The sequence below is a fragment of the Eucyclogobius newberryi genome, unplaced genomic scaffold (genome assembly GCF_026437365.1).
Source record: "Eucyclogobius newberryi isolate DKJ021-1_F unplaced genomic scaffold, fEucNew1.0.hap1 SCAF_6, whole genome shotgun sequence".
NCBI classification, from domain to species: domain Eukaryota; kingdom Metazoa; phylum Chordata; class Actinopteri; order Gobiiformes; family Gobiidae; genus Eucyclogobius; species Eucyclogobius newberryi.
In genome coordinates this window covers 21,627,898-21,651,356 of record NW_027316278.1, presented here as the reverse complement: position 1 = coordinate 21,651,356, position 23,459 = coordinate 21,627,898, and the positions used below count along the sequence as shown (strand labels likewise).

General features: G+C 39.6%; 2 protein-coding genes across 11 annotated transcripts; both read right to left on the bottom strand.

Moving 5' to 3' along the window:
- Window positions 1-51: 51 nt before the first annotated feature.
- plpp5 (phospholipid phosphatase 5) lies at window positions 52-5,453 on the bottom strand. 3 transcript variants are annotated; one of them, XM_072433040.1, is made up of 8 exons: window positions 5,309-5,453; window positions 4,305-4,422; window positions 4,104-4,212; window positions 3,845-3,935; window positions 3,687-3,750; window positions 3,468-3,592; window positions 1,566-1,736; window positions 52-1,196 (listed from the first exon to the last, which is right to left on the bottom strand). In XM_072433040.1, exons 2-8 carry the CDS (start codon window positions 4,373-4,375, stop codon window positions 1,027-1,029), a joined length of 801 nt encoding a protein of 266 aa, XP_072289141.1. In that variant the 5' UTR covers window positions 4,376-4,422; window positions 5,309-5,453; the 3' UTR covers window positions 52-1,026. The 3 variants fall into 3 exon arrangements, with proteins under 3 accessions (XP_072289141.1, XP_072289142.1, XP_072289143.1); XM_072433041.1 differs by having other exon boundaries at window positions 4,305-4,419; window positions 5,309-5,411; XM_072433042.1 differs by having other exon boundaries at window positions 5,373-5,393.
- Window positions 5,454-6,818: 1,365 nt separating this feature from the next.
- nsd3 (nuclear receptor binding SET domain protein 3) lies at window positions 6,819-23,247 on the bottom strand. Of its 8 annotated transcripts, none has more exons than XM_072433034.1 (26): window positions 22,822-23,247; window positions 21,087-21,931; window positions 20,625-20,876; window positions 20,390-20,552; window positions 20,141-20,295; window positions 19,232-19,849; window positions 18,977-19,078; window positions 18,850-18,940; window positions 18,434-18,534; window positions 18,304-18,349; window positions 18,092-18,222; window positions 17,891-18,016; window positions 17,684-17,810; window positions 17,381-17,578; window positions 17,120-17,299; window positions 16,654-16,800; window positions 15,276-15,432; window positions 14,932-15,134; window positions 14,742-14,854; window positions 14,514-14,660; window positions 14,319-14,441; window positions 13,897-14,013; window positions 13,519-13,660; window positions 13,341-13,447; window positions 12,215-12,419; window positions 6,819-10,128 (listed from the first exon to the last, which is right to left on the bottom strand). In XM_072433034.1, the coding sequence occupies exons 2-26, from the start codon at window positions 21,885-21,887 to the stop codon at window positions 9,857-9,859; spliced, it is 4,824 nt and encodes a 1,607-aa protein (XP_072289135.1). In that variant the 5' UTR covers window positions 21,888-21,931; window positions 22,822-23,247; the 3' UTR covers window positions 6,819-9,856. The 8 variants fall into 8 exon arrangements, with proteins under 8 accessions (XP_072289135.1, XP_072289137.1, XP_072289136.1 ...); XM_072433036.1 differs by having other exon boundaries at window positions 18,850-18,931; XM_072433035.1 differs by having other exon boundaries at window positions 18,977-19,075.
- Between the last annotated feature and the right edge of the window lie 212 nt (window positions 23,248-23,459).

Below are 23,459 nucleotides of genomic sequence, written 5' to 3'. Positions count from 1 at the left end.
ACGTATTACGTCACTCAACGTAAATAAACAAAAACGCCCCAAAACAAATGGTAAGCATCTGGACATCTTTATTAGGAAATTTAGATGAACAACTAGAAATAAGAAAATGAATTAAGTACCCCAAAACACAAACCAATACAGGCTTATACTGAAAATGTTATCCCATTTTAAATTACAGTTAAACTTAATATGATTGATTTATGAAATCATAAAACAAATACATATTTTTCAAAAAGAAAAATGTATGTAGACTAAACATGTACATGTACATGAAAACGGTATCAAAAGAGGTAAAGAAAGGCAGTGTGCCCGTTTATAAACCTTGTGCATCTTTATTGTATAAAACTGACTTAAGGAAACATGAATTTGTACATGTTAGAGAGCATACACTAACATGCAGTATTCTTTATTCCATTACATGAAAGTAGAAAAGAAAGGCACAATGTCTTGTTTTCTACTACTTTTTCAGTTTAAATACTGACTCACAGCAACGTTGCATTGACCTCTAAAATATTAAATTACATAAATTAGAATTCCTTCCAGTAATTGCAGGTTGGCAAGGACAAAACAGACTCAAGTGCTGTCCAGTTCAAGAACAGCTGTGCTAACCACCAGTAACAGGTAACTGCATGAAACAGTGCTACATAGAAAGAGTCTGTGCACTTTGGAATAAGGTTCAGTTCACATAATCTCTCAGATGGATCTGACAAACAGAACAGACCACTGATCTAGCATGGTACATTTTCCTTTTGTATACCTGTATGTCAGGGTAAAACACTAATTACATGTTTGCATCATTTTAAACATGTCATTGCTTATGTCTGGAAAGTAAAATATCATTCAGTAAGACTTTGTGTTTTATCCATACAGTACAGTGTAATTCAGAATTTGTAAGGTAGGGCAAAATCACATTATTTCTGTAAGAATAGTATAGGTTTGGGGAAAAAAGCAATACAAATCAAATTGCCCAGTTTTCCCAAAGAAATTGCGTCAAAATAGAAGTAGACGTCATCAACAGCAGAGGTTCTACAGAGGCAAGGTGTAGCTGAAGTTAGTAAGCTTGCGCTCCTGTGCAGCCGGCACATTTTCTCTAAAACACAGAGGCCTGTGGCAGTCAGGATCCTGAAGAGCAGGGTAGTGTTGTCGATAGCAGAGCCAGGCAAATGCCAGACCGAGGACAGATCCAACCAAAACATCTGAAACAAAAAAAACAAGACAGCTTAAAGAAGAAATACAAGGCTTTATTTCCTGGTCTTTTGCATTCAACTATAATAAGACACATAGATAATAAGTTTACATTGTGTTCATTCTAAACCACATTATTGATCTAAAACAAGTAAATAATAGAAACGGGTCCATTGATTTCCCATTCAAAACTGCTGAACTGATGCCAAGCTATGGTTATTCATTTACTTGTTTTTATTAAATGTATGAACCGGAGTCTGAATCATTTGAAGAATTACGACTATGTACAGAACACAGTTATAACTTCAAATTACATAATATGTCCCCTTTAAATTATTGTGGATCTGAACAGATTAAAATGATGTTGGATTATTTCTAACCTTGCCAGTGGTGTTTGTAGTCACAGGTTCTGGAAAGGGCGATCACTGTTGCCATGAGTAAAGGGGTGAGGAAGGCACAAAGACGCCATGATCTGCCCTGGCCTGTTGGGGCGAAGCAGTGAAGTTTTCCCGCGATGTAGAAAGCTGTGAATCCCAGTCCTGCAAATGCAACTGAGACAAAGAGTGGGAGGTGAGACATCCTGTGCCCACATCTTAGGCCTTCTCTTCAATGCGTTCACACGTGATCAAACACCACATCCAAAGTGGGACAAAACTAGGACTAAAGTAGGACTAAAGTAGGACTAAAGTAGGACTAACCATGGAAATAGAGTGTTTATTTTACCATTATTATTATTAGTAGTAGTAGTGTTATCTTGTCTTACGCTAGCTGTTTTTATTTTATATTTTTAATTTAATTTTTATCTTTATTTATTTTTCCCTTCCATTCCTTATTAGGAAATGAGTTTTTGTTTGTAAGAGTTCTTCTATTTTTTAAACTTCCTATAAGTTACCTGTCCTTTTCCTCTTTATCTACCTGCGTTGCAACAATGAAATTTCCCCATGTGTGGACAATAAAGGATTATCTTATCTTATCTTATGGACAAGACCAGGGCAAAACCAGGACTTAACCAGGACTTAACCAGGACTTAACCAGGACTTAACCAGAATAAACTATGCTCAAACCAGGACATGTGAATGCACCTTTACATAGCACGTTCCAAAATAGTCCAAGTCGCTTTATCTATCTAACTATCCATTCATTCATTCATTCATGAATGAATGAATGGATAGTCCAAGTCGCTTTAATGGAATGGAATGCGACGAGTCTTTGTTCTTTCCATGTTTATTATTATTCTTCTTCTTCTTGCATAGTCATTTTGCCACAACTCGGGCATTTTTGACCCCCTAAACATTGATGAATGTCACTCATGGGACATAGACGTGATCGGCTCGGCCCGAACTCCAATAAAATGGAAGTTGCGAGAACGCCCATCACAACAGTGCCGACTAGAGCAAAAAAAGAAAAAACATGAAACGCTTAATCTTTGATCTAGGCACATGAGACTTGGGACAGTGATAGAGCTACCTTTGACCTGTGACCTTTGACGAGTAAAACACACCTGGCAGCATCGCTCTATGATAAACAGGAAGTCAGCCATGTCGGATCAAAGTGGCACCGCCACGTTTGACTTTTTTTTTTTTCAAAATCGTACTTGTCCTAGGTTTTTTGTTCCATCAAGCTCAAAACAACACCTTTTGCATCTAAAGACATTGAAATTTAATAAATATTCAAAAGAATGTTGATATTCTTTACGGTCTCCGCGTAACACGCCCTCAAAAAAGGCTTAATTTCCTGTTTTTTCAAGGACAAGTCACGCTTAATGGAATTGATCTACGGAACTCATATTTCACTCACTAATGCGTTTTTATGGTCTGATTGGAAATAATTAATACCCATGTAACAAATTTACTCTCTAGCGCCCCCTACCCATTGTGTGAAAAACTCAACATTGTCTGATTTGTTTGAAACTCATAGATTATATTCTCCTCGAGACGCCATGAAAAAAGTGCATTACAGATATTGTGTATTTTCACAATTGGCCAGCAGAGGCGCAATGAATGCCTTCACTTCCTCTTCCTCTTTTATTTTGATGGGACATTTCCTCTCGTGCCTCAGTCTTAGCATTAGCGTTAGAATTATTATTCTTAGACTTTATTCTTTAGGCTTTATTATTTGACTTAATTATTTTTGACTTACCACGGCTTTAATTTTACATTATTCCCTCGCACAATATGATTTTGGGTAGTGATAGTTTTCTTGTTGTTTATTTGTGTCATCCAATCAGAAATATATGTGAAAACAATGTGTGTGAAGGATTATGTGGCATTATCAGTCCTTACACGAGGAATGTCCACTAGGGAAACTCTTCCTGCCCTCGATAACAGTGTCTGGGTCTCCACTGCATCGCAGCTCTGGGTTCTCATGGCCATCTGGGAAACAGCGAAAGTAGAAGTCTGGTCGTGGCCTGGGGCACAAACCAATACACATTAGAATAACTGGATCACTTTGGCGTAATTACTTATTCATAGATTACTAAGGGTTCTCATTGTAGCACTTACCGGCCAACAACCAGCTTGATGACATTTGTCAAAACACCATTTAAGACCAGGGTCAGAGACACAGCTGCAGAAAGCCCAGAAGAGAATAAGCAATAAGAAATAAATAACTAAAAAACAACAACAGCAAAAACAGATTGGTCCTCCTAACCGACTCGTACCGAGGCAGGATTCTTTGAATTCTCCATGTTGTGTCCTTTTCATGACTGTGAAAGCCATGATGACAAGAAGTGGAGCGAAACAAGCTACACTCTGGAAGAAAGAGTGTGTTTTCATTACTTGAATCAAAGTAGGGAGGATGAGAAATAAATGTTTTTGCTGGACCAGGCTAATGAACCATTGACACAACAATAAATAAAGAAGGAATGTAATAATAGAGATGGATCCACATCAAGGGTGTTTTAGAAGGGGATGACCTACAAACATTAGGGAGGTGGGGACATGATCTGCCTCAACATGGTGGAACTTGTAGAGCCACATCTCTTCCGGCTGAATCTGCCGGGAAAAAGGAGGAAGCTGCTCGGTCACGCTATGAACACAGAACAAACAGAGCGTGCCTTGAGTAGTCACACGCACCCAGGAAATATTCAGGTGGAGAAGAAACTCACAGAAGAAACTCACAAAAAAATAAGCAGAAGCCCGGCTCGGACTAAAACCTCTAAGAGGAAACCATCAAGACGTCTCCTCTTCATTCTGATGTACACTTTGGTCTTCTTCAGTCATCAGCACACGGCCTCTGCTGCAGAGAAGCACAAGAGTTTGTTTTGTTTTTTTTAATCAATAAAGCATATTTAGCCTGCTGGTATGGATTATGAAATATAAGGAATACCATTTTATAGATACAGTACTTAAGGTTAAATTTTTCATAAACCTATACATTACTAGCAGTGGTGTAAAGTAACACAAAAGTAAACATACCGTACTCAAATATTTAAGGATCTGTACTTCAAGTTTATTTTACAGTGGATACTTTTTACTCCACATTTTCAAACTGAAATGAAAAGTAAAGTATTTTTTTATGTTTTGAGGGGAAAACCAGGTTTGGTGCAAACAGAAATATATAAATAAAGATCGATTAAGCCGCTTTAATTTGCCAAAAATCATCCCTTTAACCTTTCTCAAAATCTGCAAGAAATAAATCTTCTTTTACTCTGAAAGTATATTTTAAGGGGGTGATTCAACCCCTTTAGATTTTTAAAGGGCTAATTTAACTTTGACTTAATAGTAAAAGTAATATTTTCCCCCTGTATCAGTACCTTTGCTTAAGAAAGCTACTTAACCTTTTTGGAGTTAACCTGTTCACAAACATGAGCAATGGCCGTCATAATTTGACCAAACTCAATAGTCTATGACTGTCTATATGCTGTTCAATCTGGGATCTGTCAGCAATCTAAACAGTTATGTAAATGTATTGTTTTTATTTTTTTATTGCTGTACAATTAAATGGAAAGACAGAGCAGGACATTAAGCAACAACATCAAGGAAATGACAGCGCTTTCATCAGCTTACATGCTAACAGCTGTAAACAAGACATCTGGACATACGTTATGCCGCTGGCACATATCCGCATTGTAGACACGTCATAAAAAAAGAAATAGGAATTTAATTGGAGAAGATTTTCTCACCATTTTAGGATATTTGTACAAACCAGGCCCTGGTTTTCACGGAAGCTGAGGAAAAGAGAATCACCTGAATGAAAGATGCCGAGGAGGAGAGTATTCACAAGAGGATAACACAAGTACTTCCTCAAAGGCTCTTTCAAAATAAAGAAACACTTTCTACAAAAAATTGAACGTTTTCATTTTATGACGTAAATAAATGGCGTCTGTCTCTACATGTAGTGCCTACATCTTTTACTACGCTGGTGCATGTGTTTCATCTCATGTCCAACAACATTTCACATGACAGTGAAGGACTGGAGTGAGCACTGTGAATTTTCAGACGGTTTCCAGAAATGCCACGTCAAGTTAACGAGCGCCACCTACTGGTTCAGGTCTACACTTGCACGTGGATTAAAAAAAGTATTATTTTACCTGAATGCTGTATTTTTTCAATTTGTTGGATTTTTTACACATGTATTCATATATTTATTTTCAGAATTCATACAGATGATAATGTATCCATTAATTGGTCTCATGGATGTTTGTGGACATAACAATTTAACAATTACATTTTGAATGGACTAAAGCTCCTCAAAGTCCTTAAAGTATTTTCAAAACAGGACAGAGGTCATAAAACCCATGACTAGGTAAAGTCGTTTAAATGACCTTATAACTGTGTGTAAATGTAAATTTCACATACAATTCACATGACATCAATGAAAAATGGGGACATGAAATAAACCAAAGCACTGATAAGGCATAGAAGAACATTCAAGAGGAATAATATCTACAGTACATAAATGCATGCATGACCTGGATAACCAATCTATTAAATACATTAAAATTGAATGGGAGAAAGAGGGTAATTTTTTGGGAAAATATATGTACTTCACAATGTAAGACAAAATCTTTAAAAATCTCATGCTTGGAAAGAATTCTGTTAAAAGAATGTTCCCCATTTTATTTATCACCCCAAAGTTCTCATTAGTCATAAAACGGGGCTGCATGATTGAGAGGTTATGGCTGCACATAAATATTGGACGGAAATGAACAAATCATCACCGTTGACAGTGTTGACACCGCCATCCCACTCAATTTCGGAACTAAGTATTTTGGCCTCAAAACCTGCCATGGATAACATAAACGTTACCTTGGCAGCTGGGAAAAAGGCAATCACAAAAAAATGTATGACACAAACTGCACTGACGATTAAGGACTAGACTGACATCATAATGGAAAAACATCTCAAACTGCCTCAACAAATACAGAATGGGACTTTTTTTTGGACCTTGTGTGCCTTAACCTTTCTTTTCATTGGATACCTTATTTTCTCTAAATTGTTGTTTGTGTTGTGTTTTTTAATTTTCAAAAAAAGAATAAAGGGGGACGTTCTCTAAATATGTGGAGAGGGGCCTAAAGGGCTGTGCAGGACAAACAAAAGGGGGCAGTCACCCATTGTATTGGTTCCCCAAAGATACAGACTGGACTGATGATGTGTGTCTAAAATGTTACATAAAATTTGGCCCAGGACAAGTTTCACTGAGACAGAGTACACCTTTATTAAAGTCAAACTTCAGGCATGTCTGAACTCTTCAAACTCACTTTAGAATGAAAAAAAGACAGAATCAATATCTTCAAATAAAAAGACAGTAATGTACAAAAAGAGTGTCGCTGCAACACTCACACACATGAAGCAGAATTGTACAGGCAAAAGAGCACGCGCACAGTAACATGATCCTATGCAAGTTCAAAGCAAACTATTTACAAGATTTCAACAATATGCAGTATGCTTTAACACAGGTTAAACAGTACGCAACATGTTTTGTGTTCATCCATGTTTAGATTGAAGCAACACCAAGAGATAAATATGATCCCAATTACTGTAAGTTATTTTACCATAAGTAAAAGAGATGGGTGCTTATAAAGATGTTTATTTATTATTTCAACACTATTCCTCTGCCGACAGCATGACAAACATAAAGACAGGTTTGAACATTGCACAAAAAGACATCACAGTGAACTGAAACATGCCCTGCTTTGACAATGGGGCTGCTCTTTAAGTGACTTTATAAAAATGTGAATTGAGTAAAACCTTGGGCATTTAGAAAACCTTCCTCAGGTTGCATAAGGGACACTTAAATCATTATCAGACTAAACATGCACTATTTTCAAAAACATGTCCGGGCACTATAACAATAATAAACCAACAAATCATTCACAACACGGTAACGGAAGTGTAAAACAGGCATGGCAATACTGCTGTTGAATCAACTGTGATGACCTTAGACTGGCACCAAGTTGTATGTGCAGAATAAACAAAACAAAAGGCTGTCAGGTTTTGAAGAAGCTTTGTCCAAAAAAGAAAATGTTGGCATCTTTAACATGGCATAAAAATAAATGTGAGCAGATCAAAACTAATGGAAACAAAGTAAAGCTACCACTGAGGCATTGTTTTGAAATGATAATCACAAATGTGACTGTGATGACGTCAGCTCTCTAAAAAATAATAATTCAAGTTTAGTTTCTTTATGTAACATAAAAGTGCCTTTAAAATTCGCCCAAGCGAAAAGAACTACAGAGAAAAGGAAAGAACTAATAGTCTGAAGTTACTAAGTAAATTGTTGTTATTATCAAGCTAAACCAAGTAGCTGCTGGCGGCAGTTTATGATTCTTTCCGCCGTAGCGCCTCTGGTCGTTCACATGTGGCACATGTATCAATTCCCAAACCGTTACCCTTCTTAATTTTAAAACTAAACATTTCAATAGTTAAATAGTTTTTAAACACTGTTTTAGGGCAGAAGATGATTTATAATAGTGCCATTTACTTGACAAGGCAAACACGTAGGGCTTTGATGACATTAGAAGTCAATGAGTGAATCCTAAATTGTATAAATTGCTATAAACAAACATTCCTACATTGAACTGCTTTGAATACCAAAGGTTGAACCAAAATACATGAGCAGCACCTTATACCAAATGGTGGTGGAGTCCTTACACCAACAATTCTACAAAATGGAGAACTGTATGACTACATATACATTATGTAAAACTCACCATTTTAAACAGTGTCACTTACACCTTAATGGAGATAAGAGACAAATTACTGCACTAGTGTCTGAAAAAATGGTACAAAAGACGGTGCATTAAATACAAAAGATTTTGATTTGACAGATGAGCGATAAAAACACTGTACATAAGTTTGCCTTTGTACACGATACTGACTTGTGTCTGTATAAAGCCCAGCCTAGTTTGAAAGAAGTTCCTCAGTCACTGTCTGCAAACATCAAGGGCTTATCTTTGCTGTAACACAACTGACCACCTGCCACAGACGCTTAGGTCACTTTTCTCAGTACCACGCCTAGCGCCTCGCACGCTCCTGGTCAAGAGAAAACAGTAACACCACAGTTTAAATCCCGACATGAAGAAGAGGTATCCATTTTAAACACCTATGTTTATATATCTGTATAAGCATGACCTATTTAGGTGTTCAGTCTCAAGCAGTGTGAAAGTGCTATTCAGAAATGTATGGCAAATTAGAAATGGAAAATAAAAGCGGTCACAGTACACAGTTACTGAATAGGAAGAGTGAATGTGAGCAGTAGTTTTAGTGCAGCCAGAATCTTGTAATCCTTTATGCTCAGTGACAATACTTTGACAGCACCAGCTTTCGCTCTCTGGGCCGGCCCTCTAGACTGGTAGCATCAGTTCAATGCATGGAGGAAATGTAAGAACTATGTGGTGAAACGGATTTGTTTTAAAAAGACACAGCGGCTCTGCCTCCTGATCCTTACATATTTTACACTAATATGAGCCTATTACAATATGTACAGTATGCAATGGCTAGTGACACTGGCAAAATGAAAGTCACGATAACTTCTGTAATGTCAAAACATTACACTATACCATATTATTTTCACAAGGCGGTCTGTGTAATGCTTAACACCGAAACAAACGTAATACACCACTCACTGAGATGAAGTGAGATAATCTGTATGTAAACATTAACATATATACTGTATATAATTATATCCATCTATACCCATAAGAATATTCAAACTAGGAGTTGGAATGTAGAGTGTTTCTGAAGTATTTTCCCCATTCCTTTTTTTTTTCTTTTGGAGAAGAGCTCAACATGAAGACGATGATGCCAGGAGTGATTACTGATCATGTTCGAAACAGAGAAAGGCAGGCTTTTCAGCAGATCAAACTAAGAATTACCTTCTTAAATCCAATCCCTTTTCTCAATGTTGATAAAAGGTAAGTTGACTATTTGTGTCCCACCATTGTAAAAAATATAACACAAATGTAACGTAGAATTGGGCCCTTCAAAGAGCACGGTGAGCTGTAGAGAACGTCATAGCAAAGGAGGAGGTAATACAGCGCCAATGATGCCTGCTCTGGTCCCAGGCCACCAATCCAATCACTCTGCCCTCACCACAGCGCTGTAAAGGTGTTTACTGAACTGAGCTGCACCCACAGGTTTGAAAAGCAGTTGTGTTCTTCAAAGAGTGGAAGTAAGATAGGACGGTTGTAGCCAGCAGGAGCACACATGAGGTATAAGCAAAATCAATGTCACTTTGGGTCATGCTGGCCAAGCTCTGTTTCAGGCTCCTTCTTGACTCTGGTGTGACTGAGGGGCAGAGTGTGGAGCTGAGTGGCCCTGGGGGAGCTGCTCAGGGGGTTGAGAGGGTTGTGATTGGAGCAACAGAGGCGCTCGTCCAGTGAGGAGACCGTGAGGGCCCCTCTCTTGTGCTCCGCACAGAAGGATCGAGGGCAGAACTCACACAGAGAAGAGGCTGCAGACGCGCACACGCTGCAGTCGTGCCACGGACATTCCCATCGCCCTGCAGACACAAACAGCCATTTTCACATGAGGTTTTGTAAAAGAAGGTTTGGACTAAATATTAGTCCAATATATTATGTTTTTGGGGTATTCAATTATATAATTGAATGATAAGAAACGCGTAGATTATTATTTAAAATGTATTTCACTCCACCCCTTAAATGCTACTTGTCCTTATAAGGGCCCAGAGCCACCCACTGCCACGCCACCTTAAAGATGCCACAACATGCCATATATATCTAATCAGAGGGAACTCATCAAAGCAATATTTTTTTTTTAATAAAATTTGCTATTTTCCCATTTAATATTTCTTCCCCAGACATATAAATCATAATTAAAACATTTTAAGATGCTCTGATATTGTTTTCAGCTCATCACCCTTCCATTTTGCTAGCGTTAGCATTAGCATTAATGCATTAGCATTACTTAGCATTGGTTTTCTTTTTGACTTATATAGCTTGTTTTATCATTGTTCATTGTTTAATGTTGCACTGAATTACCAAAGCAAGTTCCTATGTTTTGTGAATTATGTTCATTGACAATGGCAATAAACTTTTTTCTGATTCTGATTATTGCCATGGAGAAAGCTATTGTTATACAGGGGACTCAAACACTGCTATCTTAAAAAAGTAGTAAGAATTGAAGAATAAACAATTAACATGCAATTAACAAATAAAAACACAACTGGTGCAAGAGCGTGTGACATTTTTTCATATGAATTAAAACACCTTTATTATGGGCCCAATTTTTTGTGAGTGTTTTTTTAGTTTAAGTGTTTTTTGTAAGGGTGGAACCAGGCTGGACTATTTTCTACACCAAATAAATTAACCAAAAGGACAATCGCATGTTGATTTTTACATTCCTTAGTGTCGCAGGAAGTATCTAAAGAGTTTAACCTGATAACAGTCGCATATTTATCCCTGTGCACAGAAGCCCAAACATAAAAAATATATAATTTTTCTAGTCTCACCTGAATATTGTCATTTTGTAAAGGTCCTAAGCAAGACATACTTCATTGTGTGCTTATGCTATTCACTGTACATGCTGTTTATCTTGTTGACAACGAAGTGTAAAGTTTCAGATCTCTAGGAACAGGCATTTTGGTGCTGTTGACCTTTCTGAATCAAAAAGTATATTCGGAACAAGTTATCCAAATATGTGCCAACTGTGCCAAACTGATCATTCTACAATTTTAGCTCCTCTATGATATTAAAAAAATACATTTTGATTTAGCTGTTTTTGAGACTATAAATACCTATTATAACTGGTAAAAACAATGTACGGTATGTGAAAATGTCATGAGTGTAAACATTAATTTTCCAATAGAACCCTACATAAGAGATTTTTTGTGTGTGTGTTTGGTATAATAATACATATATCTAACGAAATGCGCGTTCAAAAGGCTAACAAGATCAGAAAGCGCGGTGCATAAAGTCTTATGTGGCTGTTTACTACTTTTACGCATCTGAATAGTTGCATGTTTGTGATGAAAGGAGGAAGGTATCAGACAAGCTTTATTTGTGAGTTTTTTCACAGGAAGAAACAATGTTCATTGGACTATTTCTCCAAATGGGATTAACTAAGTGGATATTGCTTTTCTGTGGATTATTACGGACAGAGAATGAGTACAGCTACTGATGGTTTGAACTCCGTTGAGTCCGTCAGAACCGGAATAAGGGCAAGAAATGTGTAATGATAAGTTGAATTTTATATCACAAACTATTGGTAATTGTTTATTGGGGCATATTATTTAGTGCAAATCAATTACATATATTAAAAAAAAGAAAATAAATAAGAGTGATGATATAATAGTACGTCTAAAGTCCAGTTTTCGCCCATGCCTGGACTGGTTGGTGTTATGGTGTTATTAAAAGGCATTTTTCTATTCTAATTTAATATTTATTTTGTCAGGCGGAGATGAAAGTGTTGCGTTTGACTCGAACTTGCTTATTTTCAGTGGAATGTATTGGCATATATTTGAGCATGTGAGCAGACTGAATGTACAGACTGAAAACCCCTGAATGTTTATGTATTTTCAAAGCAATAGGGCCACACACGTGAGACCATAAAGAGTGTGTTCTTCTGACCGTATGGAGGCTTGGTGAGGCTGAGACACAGGAGATGGTAGGCTTTAGGACAGTCTTTGCGATCGCACATGACAAGCTCCCCGGCTTCTCCACAACAGAAACAGAAGTACTCGTGGGGCTGCTTTCCCTCAGGTCGCAGCTTCCGCTTCTTGGGCTTTAACTTTGAATTTCTAGCCTTCTCCTCTTTATCCATAACTAGAGCACTCTGGTGAAGAAATACATAGATTTTTCATTTTTTCATGTCATTTTATGCTAAATTAAAGATGCACTATGTAACATTCTGGTTGAGGGTTTGCCAACTGTCTGTTTCCATGAAGAGGTTTTTGCTTTGCATGGAATGTTCTAGTGTATTGTCTAAGTATCAATATATATTGAGACACATAGTTGACCCAAGTTACAGGTTAGATCTGTGGAGAACAATAAATGCATGTTCTTTATGGTATTTTTTTAGCTGTAGAAACACCTGTAATTGAATAAATGCTGAATAGATAAGTTCAATTCCATACTGTGCAACATTCCAGGCAATGCATTTTCATGGTGAGGAGTAGGTGGCGGATCCTCCACCAGAAAAGTAGTGAGCAGAGGGAGGTGGTACAATTACTTTGTGACATTTACTTGGGTGACTTTCTAATAAAATTGTACTTCTTGCAATAGTTTACTGAGCAATATGTTGTTTAAAGTAACTGCACTTACCCACAGTGAGTAAATCTCGCTTTATGTTGACATGAAATTACTGAAATTACTAAAAAGAGTATTCAAAAAAAGAAGAGGGAGTACACAGACTTTAAACAATTGTGTTTCCTGCACCGCTTTATCAGATGTGATTTTTGTGGTCGGACCAGATTTACCGGATTTTGAGCAATATTTAAAGTCCTTACAATTAAGAAAACTTCAAATAATAAATCAGATGTTATAGCCAGAGAGTTACTGCTACAATTACTCTTAATTGAGTAGTATTTGTCTCAAATATTTTATTCTTACTTGAGTACGGTGATTTATTGGATCATATTATGTACTTTTACTTGAGTAACATTATTTTGAGGTAACTTTACTCTTACTTGAGTACAATATTTGGCTACTCACCTCTACCCACTTCTAGTGTACAGTAAAGTTAAATTGCTCTCACTGTTGGCTGCACCCCGAGGTATCCAGAACAGTTGTCTGCCCCACAGTGACACGACGTCCTCCTGTTCCCGACACAGTGCAGGTTGTAGTTGAACGTCAGCTCTGTGCCTGCACACGCATCAGGGGGAGATTAAACATCTACAACATGTGAAGTGTACAATATATGGATTTTCACTCACCAGCTTCAATATCACAAAGAGCAAAGAGCCCAATGTGCACATCCCCATTTACAGTCCATTTCTGGGTTTCACAGTTTGGGCTGCAGCTGTGGTTCATAAAGCGGGCAGAGTTTCCTTTTGGCCCAGCATCAATTACACGATCCTGGCGCAAAAATTAATAAAACAAACAAAAACATATTCTTTCAAATAAGTGTGACAGGAAATGAAAAGTTCTATAAAATAATATTCAAATGCGATAAATCTTTCTTTCCCATGTTCACAGGTGTATTTTGTATTAGAAGTAGTTGTATCAGTACAAATATCACTCACATCATTCACTGTTGACAATGTGAAATGGACGGGAAAAGGGAATTCTGGGAGAATGCAGCTTAGTATTACCTTTGTGAGTGTGAGCATATAGAAGTTGGTCCCATGACTTTCATGAGCCTGTTTGATTCGCTGTTGGCATTCCTCAGAGTCAATCACTTCTCCAACATATTCAATCACAAAGTCGCCCTGTGCGCAGAGTCGTTCAGTCACATACAGTGAAATATCAAACGAAAAAAATGAAAAAATAAATCTCATACATTCCTACACGAGAAGTGGTTCAATTACAGAAGAGCTACAAACTATATACAATATTGTGCGTTGCATTAAACTACCACTCTATATTACATTAACTGACCTCCAATAGAAGGCATACTGGAAAATCAAATGCAATAAAAGTTAAATACCGGTACACATCCTCTACACTTCCTTCATGCAGGTAAGAATATGAATCAGTAGTTACAAAAAAGAACATGTAAACAAGTAAATTGTACCTTTCTCAGAGCCTGATTGGTTTGTAGGCCCCAGCCACAGCCCTCGGTCTTGAACACTTCCGTCTCTGCATACAGGCGCTTAGAGAAGCACTGGTTTTCACAGTTCTCACCTGCTGGGCACACCTGAGAAAACACACCAGCTTCAGTTTGGCTTCATGTGGAGGTTGTTTCTCCGTAGTCGACAGCGACACTGACCTGAGGGTGGCACTCGTACTGCAGCAGGCGGTTGAGACACTGAGAGTCCAGCCCACATGGGTGCTCATCGGTGGACTTGCAGTTACACCGAGAAACTTCTGACAAATCTGCTACGTGCATCTGGACTTTGCCCACTGGCTTATTGGACTAAAATAAAAACATACATGAAATATTTCACACATGTACTACTAGCTACCTCTGCTAATTCTACACTATAATTCAATATACCTTGATAAACTTGTATGGTGGGGGTTTACGAGAGTTGCGTTCCTGTTCTAAGGCCTCCCTGCTCTCTCTTTGAGCCTTAAGTTCTTGAAACCTGCGTGCTGCTTCTTCAAGAGCTGAAAAACACAGAAATTACCAGTTATAGGTAGGGTATAGTGAAACAATAGTGTATAAAGAAAAATGGCAGCCTTACCTTTTTTAAACGTTTTGTTGACGTTAATTTGACCAGTGACAAAGTTCTTATCATTATCTACATAAGGAAACACACGCCCCTGATTGATCCAGTAGTAGTCGTGAGAGCCAAAGAAGAAGACTGGAAAGTCCCCAACGTCATGTCGAAGGCTCTGAATGTTTGATGGCACCAAACGAGGATTGCAAATCTCAGCTGGCCACCACCTGGAACAGAAAACGTAAATGAACACTAACACAAAACTAAAAGATACAAGTTCAGAAATATTAAAATTACTCATAATCCAAAGGTCTGTTAAAATTAATCTTAATATTGTATGAATCTGGTAAAGCTTAAACTGCACATACCTGTAATTACCCAGTTTGACCCAGACAATTTGTTTGTAATGAGGTTTCTTCCCAGCCTTGCAGTCAGTGCAAGACCACGGCCCGTCTGGCAGGTCCATCTCCAAACACTCCGGGTGGAAGGAGGCCGGGCAAGAGTCACAGCACAGCAACTTGCCCCCTACAGTTGTGTGAATGTATGTGTATGAGATTGTGTACGTGCGTGTGTGCACGTATGCATGCATGATGGGAAAAGGAAATGCAAAGAAAGGAGTGCATGGTTAAGCAATGCACCTAAACATAAAATCCTCTGAATCTTATTTGCAGACATGACAATGCTGAAAAACAATAAAGGTGTTTAAATAGTGCATTCAACGTTTAGGCGTTTGCTGCAATGAACATAAGTTGACAGTTTCTGTAAAAGCTTGGCTGCATGGTTGGCCCGCAGACCTGGAAAAGCCTTATTGTGTACAATATAATGCAGTATATGTCTGACAATCAGATTCAGAGCACTGTAGTGTAGCCAGTCTATGGATTCATGCAGCAGCACAAGGATAAAGCCAGAGGTTAAAATAGGAATAACAAACTATTGCCAAAAAGCAAACATGCAATCCTGTCCATCACACTTTCTACACTGACCTGCTTGTATGGAATTAAAAAGCGTCAATATATTTTCAGTTTATGTATGTTTTGACAGCCATAATAGTGACTGTTTTATTGTGACCCATTGTTAAAATAGACATAAGGAATGATTAAACAAGTTCCATCCAAGGCAGGTCAAAGCTTAAGAGCTGTTACCAAATATCTTTGAATAAGGCAAGGGAAAAAGCTTTGCTGTGATACAGGGAAAGGGACTGGACAACAAACAAGGCCTGGTACGAGGCAAAAGCAAAGCACTTCTAGCTGCAATAAGCTCCACAAAGCAGACAAGCAGAAACAGACCAATGCTAACGAAAGAGCAACGCCAATTACAGAACCCCCATCAGAAACACTCTCCTAAACAGGATTCACAGCTGGGCGTTTGTCACTTTGTCACCAAGAGCTAGTGATTCACAGCTAGACCAATGCAATGCGTGAATCATCTTCATATTAAGTGTCATGCAAGAATGACTTTAAAACAAATCATCATTGGCTGCCAAACAATGACAGCCTTTTTGTATTTTTTACAGTTAAGTGTTTGTTTTTCAAAATCAAGCATTGAGAATAACTGAAGAACATTCTTGCATCATGCCAATGTCCCGTTTTAAGAATCAGGGAACCATTGACACTTTAGACAATTCTGCCTTGCAATTGTTGGGTTATTTTGGGAGCACAGCAGACATAAAAAAAGAAATACTTAAGAACAGAGCAGGCACAACAAACACAGGCCAGTGGGGGAAATAAGAGAAAACTGTTGAGTTACCTTTCCCAATATTCTTTTTGGTAGCTGACGAAGGAGAGGGAATCATAGGTAATTTCAACTCAGCACGATTTGACTCAGTCAGAAGGTAGTGGGACTTATAGGCATATGAACTTAATATGGTGTCAGTAAGGTCTTGCACTAACAGCCCTACACAAGACACACAGGAAGAGACGAAGGTGAGCCACAGTCAAACTCAAAAGTATCTAAAAATCTGAAATGATAAGGAATATACACACACAGCCTCTCACACTCTTCAGCAAACAAAAGAATGGCAAAACAAACTCTTTACTGACACAAAAGGCTCAACAGTTCACTCAACTTCTAGTTTAACAGGTATATGGATATGGAAGACACATCTTTTAAGTAGAGTGCAGTGCAACAGCCTGAGCATTTAGGTGCTATTAAAGAATTAAAAAATAAAATCATTTATTATTCCAAAATATCATAGTACAGGAGGATAGCTCACCTCTATCACACAGGAAGCACCAGCCCACATTGACAGGTGATGTGAGGAGGCCGTTCTTCTTGGTGCTGCTGTGGCTGCTGCAGATCATAATGTGATGGGTGAGGAGCACACTCCCTGCAGCCACACAGCTGTCTCCTGTGTGGTAGGCGATAGGACAGCGGATACAACGCATCAGACGACCTGGGCAAAGAATAATAGTTAAGTACTTCTGTGCAAATAACCAAGACCCTAGTAGACATAGTTTATATTTGTATGCGGTACCATTGGTGGCTCGCTGCATGTCTCTCTCGAGGCAGCAGGTGGAGCAGCTGTGCTGAGGGCAGGAGAAGCCTCCTTCTTGACTGGTGGTTCCTGGCAGCTTTTGGACACAGTCCATGTGATAGTAACAGCCACATCCAGACACTGAGCAGCGAGTGACGTCTGAACCTGTGGTTTTACAGCTGAAACAAGGGTGATTGCCTGAAAAAAAGACAAGCATATGTCAAAGACTTAACAATAACAATAATAATAATAAAGCTAAACTATGGTAATTAGAATTTGTTAAGATCATAAGATGTTACTGACCATTTCTGCATTCTGAGCAGGTGAACCTGCCTTCAGGTAAAGACTTGAAACCGAGGCACTCTAAGTGAAAGTGTCTGTTGCAGTCACCTTCACAAACAACAAGACCCTCTCCATAGACTTCACAGATCTACAGAGATATATGGATTTATATTAAACCAGTCCGCGTAACTAAAACTTGTGAAAATTACATTTTTATGAAGGACTGACCTGGCAAACTGTGTCACTTTTCCCCGTGCTTCCGTCCTGCCGCGATAAACCAGAGTCCACTGACTGAGTGTCTGAGGCATCAGCGTCTGCTGCAGCTGGACTATCAAGACTCTTACCGAACAATCCCTGAATCAATGAGTCAAAGGTTATTCATGATTTATATTACCCATATTTTACAATAATGAAACATGCATAATGTACCTGTGGATCACTGAGGCCTCTAGAATCTGAATCTGAAGTATCTCTGTACTGAGAGGAAGTGATTTCAACATCGGTAGACGCCCGGCTTCGTTTCTTCAAGGGCTTACAAGCATCCGAGATCTCACTTGCCCCTACAACAACATAAGAGGCATTAGCAGCAGTAGTTATTCCAAAATATGATACAATTTAAATGGATGTTTGCAGGGAAATACCTTTTTGTGAACCAGTTTTCTGAGTTGTCTCTGGAGCCATCTCGGCCTGTAAAAAAACAAACCAAAACGATTAAAATGCATGTATCAGTTTGTGTTAAGATTATTTTTAGGCAATTTTAATCAAATTTACCTGTTCCTTTTTTGTTTTCTTCTTAGGAACAACATCACTGCCCCTCTCTGACTCAGATCTGCTTCTTACTGATCGTCTCTGTAGCTTTCTCTCCTGAGAACCTAAATAACATTACACATAGTGGAGTCAGAACATTCTCTAAAAAATAACCCCAGAAGCAAAAGTGAGACCATTAGCCAAATTGAGATTTTAAGTCAAGTTAATCTGTTCAGTCACTAAATGCACTGTTGAAATATAGATCTGTTTGCACACTTTAGTGCCAAATTGCTCAAATGTCAGCTATTTTCAAAGAAATTGTTCAAATTGTTCAAAAATAATCATCAGTGTTCACAGGCCAAAGATACATTGTCATTCAAAAAATAGGACCAGCCATAAAAAGACTTCTATAAGAGGAGGCCACACTGGAGTTTACTGACCATGGGGACTGCTGGGGGGCGACCCAGGGGAGGAGCTTTGTTGCACACCTTCTTCACTTTGACTCACAGGAGAATCTCTCCTCTCATCAGCCTCAGCATCGGCCTCAGCATCGGCCTCCTCCTCTACCTCTTCTGCCTCTTCTGCCTCCTCTGCCTCCTCTGCCTCCTCCCCATCCTCTTCATCCTCTTCTTCTTCAGGACTAGGCTCTGGTTTAGCCTGACTGTCCTGCTGAAGACATTAGTGACTCGAAATTGCATTCAACAATTTCTATAAATAAATAACCATTTATCAAGCATTTTATTAATGTGTTTGTTTGCTTTTTCATTAATTTCAATTTCTGATCATGACTTTATTGCAACTCAAAATCTTCCTCTTACTAACCTCAGGAGAGCAGTAGCCCAGATCCGGCTGTCGGGATTCTTTTTCGACTGGCTCTTCTTTTTCATTTTCTTTTTTTGGTGATGTTGGCTTTTTCTGAAGAAGAGGCCAATCACATTTGGTAATTTCCACATTTAACCTTTTCATTGTTATGGAAAGAGGTAATAATTTTCTTGCAGCTGCAGTTTTCCAGGCTCTGACAGGTGCAGGTGATTCTTCTGTAGTTTGTCCGACAGTGGTTTTGTGGTTAGGTGAGGTTGGTGAGGTTGGCGAGGTTGGCTCTTCCTTTTGACTGCCCTCATCATTTGACGACTGGTTATTGTCTGTATTTGAAATGCTGCACTGTCTACGAGGCTGGAGTCGACGAGGAACTGCCTCCTTGTCTGGTGACTTGACTCCCCCGTCCTCCTTTTTGTTTATTGAGCCACTGGAGCGCCGGGTGCGTTTTTCCAGCTTGATGTTTGGTTTTTTGATGGGCGGTGCTTCGGTAGGGTCAGGGTCAACATATATGAAGGTGTAGTTGTCACTTCTCTCTTGTCGTGTCATTTTCAAGGCATCTTCAGCATGACCTACACCAACCTCCCACTGTGTCCGCTCTCGTTGAGGAATAGGCTTCAGGAGCTGGAATTAGATTTGTACAAACAATTATCTTTTGTGAATTCCATGTGCATGAAATGGGCCATCTACATTTATTATCTGTAAATAAAACATGAAGTTTGCTGTCAGAAAGCCAAAAGACGAGAATATGGCTGCCCAGCTATTGCGACTGCAATTAGACTACGCAATATGTGTAAAAAGTAGGATTCTGTTCAGTGTGTACTTCACATCTCTAGGAGCATTGACAACATTAACGGGAACAGTTTGTTGTTGATAGTTTATTCTTGCGATATTGTGTCAGCCTTCCCAATTTACCTTTTGTTTCTCCACTTGGTTTGTGGTTTTGCGTAGCGTCTCAGCTTGAAGCTCTTCAAACTGCTGCTTGCTTAGGTACGTAACAATCCTCTTCTCGTGGATCCAAGCACGTTCAGCCACACTTCCAAAAAACTGGACATGATACTCCCTGTGCCCTGTGAAAAAATATCAGATAATTACAATCAAAAACTAAATAATACAGAAGTGAATCCGTAATTATAATGTGTTTGTTAATGTCGGTCACCACACCTCTTGTGTTGATGCGGGTGTGAACCTTCATCTGTGGGTCTGACGAGATCATACAAGGCCACCAGGGATAGGTGCCCACCTTGGACCACACCAGGTCTCCGATTACAAACTCTTTGCAGAATCCCGTCTCCTGGATCACCGAAGGATGGTGAACTTTAACAACCTGGAACAATATATTTTTGATTAGACCAAAATACAAACATGATATGATATGATGAGGCCAGTCTGTAATGACCTGTTGTGATTTTGCTTTAGGCGTCTTTGGTTCAGCTTTGATAACTGTCTTGGTGGGCTGTGCTGTGGGTCCTTCTCTTTGTGTGAGCAGGAGACGTGTGTCCTTCGTCTGGTCTGTATCGGTATGATTTGAACACTGGTCCAAGCTTTTAGGCTGAACCTGCGGCTGCAGCTTGGAAGTCTTTTTCCTCTTTTCCTTTTTTCTTTCATGTCTGCGCTGCATTAGACCAGCAGTCTTTTTCTGCGAATCGTTCTGTATAAAAGTGAGCAGATACACTGAATGTAGTATAAGACATCATCTGGGGTTTCACCCAAAAATAAATAAATAAGATAAGATAAGATAAATACATCTATGAACAATTTTGCCCTTAAGAAAAAAAATATAATTTAGAAATCATTTAGATAAATAAGACACATTTAAAAATCATACTTGTTTGAAAAAATACAATTACACATAATGTACCTGCAGCTCTTGGAGCAGATCTCCACACAGTGCAGACTCAAAGAGCTCCTTGCCATTCTGATAGGTTTTAATTATTTTCAGCTTGATTTCTGGGGAGCTGGTTTTCTTCAGAACCCCACTGGGAGCATTAGGCAGTGCATGGGATGGCTGTGATGATGGTGTACTGTCCACCAGGGAAGGAGGTGGGCTGGATGAAGGCAGGTGCAGAGGTGGTATTGGGGGCAAAGTATGGCTCATGATGTGCGGTGTGTGAGGCAGGTGTTGCTGGGAGGGCAGTGGTGGTGGGGAGCTGTGCTGATGGATGTGAGGCTGGTTTGTGTGGTAGTGCTGTGCAAGGTGCGTGTGGTGGTGGTGTGACTGATGTTGGTGATGGATGTGGGAGTGATGTGTGGGCAGAGGAGGGGATACAGGGGACAAGGGTCTTTCCTGAAGACCAGGACCCCTCAAGACAGTCCCCTCCCCGGGTAAGAGCCCATGCTCTCCATAACCTCGGATGGCCCCATAGCCATTGGCTGAGCCATTTGGAAACTGTGAGTACAAGGAGGAAAACTTGGTCTGTGGCTCATAAAGGCCCAAACTGGCCGGATAGCCGTTGGGAACCTGAGGCATGTCCTCTGAGGCAGACGATGGATAGGAAAACTCAGCATCCAGGGCAGTGTTATATGAGGGCCCATCCTCGCCAGGGTCACTACCAGTGTCACAGGTGCCTTCCTGTCGAATGTTTGCAGAGTCAATAAGCTGTGGGGGTTGCTGAATTGTATTTCCCATGATCCCTTGCATGAAAGAGAAGGAGAAATCCATTGTTGAGCTCCTGCATCCTTAACTGTCTTTTTCTTTGACTGGACCTGTCAATACAAAAAAACACAACATGATTTTATTGTTCATCAGTCATCTATTTAGATTACATTCATGTTGCAACATTTTGCTAATATGAAAATATTTCACTGTAGACAATAGCTCATGGTGTTCTGGTTAGATAATTAAATGTGAATTTCATATGGAATTCATAATAACAACCACAGATAGTGTGCAAAAGCAACACAGGGCCACAGTGACTGCTCAATGGACGTGTTTCCGTGCCACTTATAACCGGGGGGCGCCCAACGCTGGCAGAGGGCAACTGGCAAGTGTCAATTAGCAGACATTCACCCCTTACCCATTACAGGATTATAACTGGGTAACTATAGTGTATTAGTACATTCGCCCGGATAAACACAGAGGCGACTGCGCAGACAAAATGTAACAGTGAATGCTCCTTTAGCTTTCTGCGTTATTAGCCTACAGCAGCTACCTGGCATCAAAGAATTTGCCTTCAAACACGAGAATACTGTCAAGTAAACAAGCTCACACAACGCACAGACATAGTTTGCGTATAATGCAAAGTGTTAACGTGTAATGCTTGGACTTGATCGTTATTACAATGTCGTACACCCCACATTGGAGATGGTGTGCTAATGAAGCTAACGCTGCTAGGCTAGCGTTCCGTTGCCAATATGGCCGCCTTTGCCCCTTTAAATCAAATTGTGTGGCGTGATTAAACCTCCATCGCGGGCGTTTGGGTGAAAATGTGACAACAAAGACAGAGCCGGTGGCGTGGGCGAGGCGTTTGCAGATTGCGGCAGAGGGCAAAAACATGCAGGTAAACACGCCTGTGGACAGGGAGACGAGCAAAGGGGCACAGAGAGCACGGACTGATGCCGAGTCTAGAGATGCAGGGGAATAAAAATGTCAGTACCTTCAGCGTGTCCCATTCTAAACACATACACCAGCCAGCACCGTTTCCTCGTTTGCTGTAGAGGGGGGGGGAAACAAAAAAATATCGGATATGCTCCTGTTATGTTGTTTTAAAACCGCGGGCCTTCCTTTTCTCGTTTTGGGTTTAACGCAATTCTCAACACAGAGGAGGAGGGGGTGTTACGCTCTCTGCTCGCTGCCCAATCCCTTTGCTTGCCTCTTCCTCTGTGTGATAAGGGACAAGAGCGATTCGAAAAGCTTTACACGGTTTTTTCCAGTTGCATTTCCGCCTGTGTTTTATTTCTATTCTGATCTTTCAAGGAGCCTGTGGACGGTCTCGTCTTGACAAAAACAGCCCGCCTGCTGGTCACTTGGAGGCTGGTGTCTCCAGTTCAGCGCGAATTCGCAAGAGGAAAAAGAAGCACTCTTCAGATCCGGCCTGAAGGGGTCAGTCGCATGTGTCATCGGGATGTGTAGTTCGAACACAACTTTCAGTTTGCGGTTCAGTTTCTTTGCTTCTGTGGTAGATGCTCGTCGCATTTTCACTTGACTTATGGTATTAATTCATTCATAACAGTTTAGACATCAATATTGAACACCAGTGGCTACAGAAAACATAAAAAACAATGCATAAAAGGA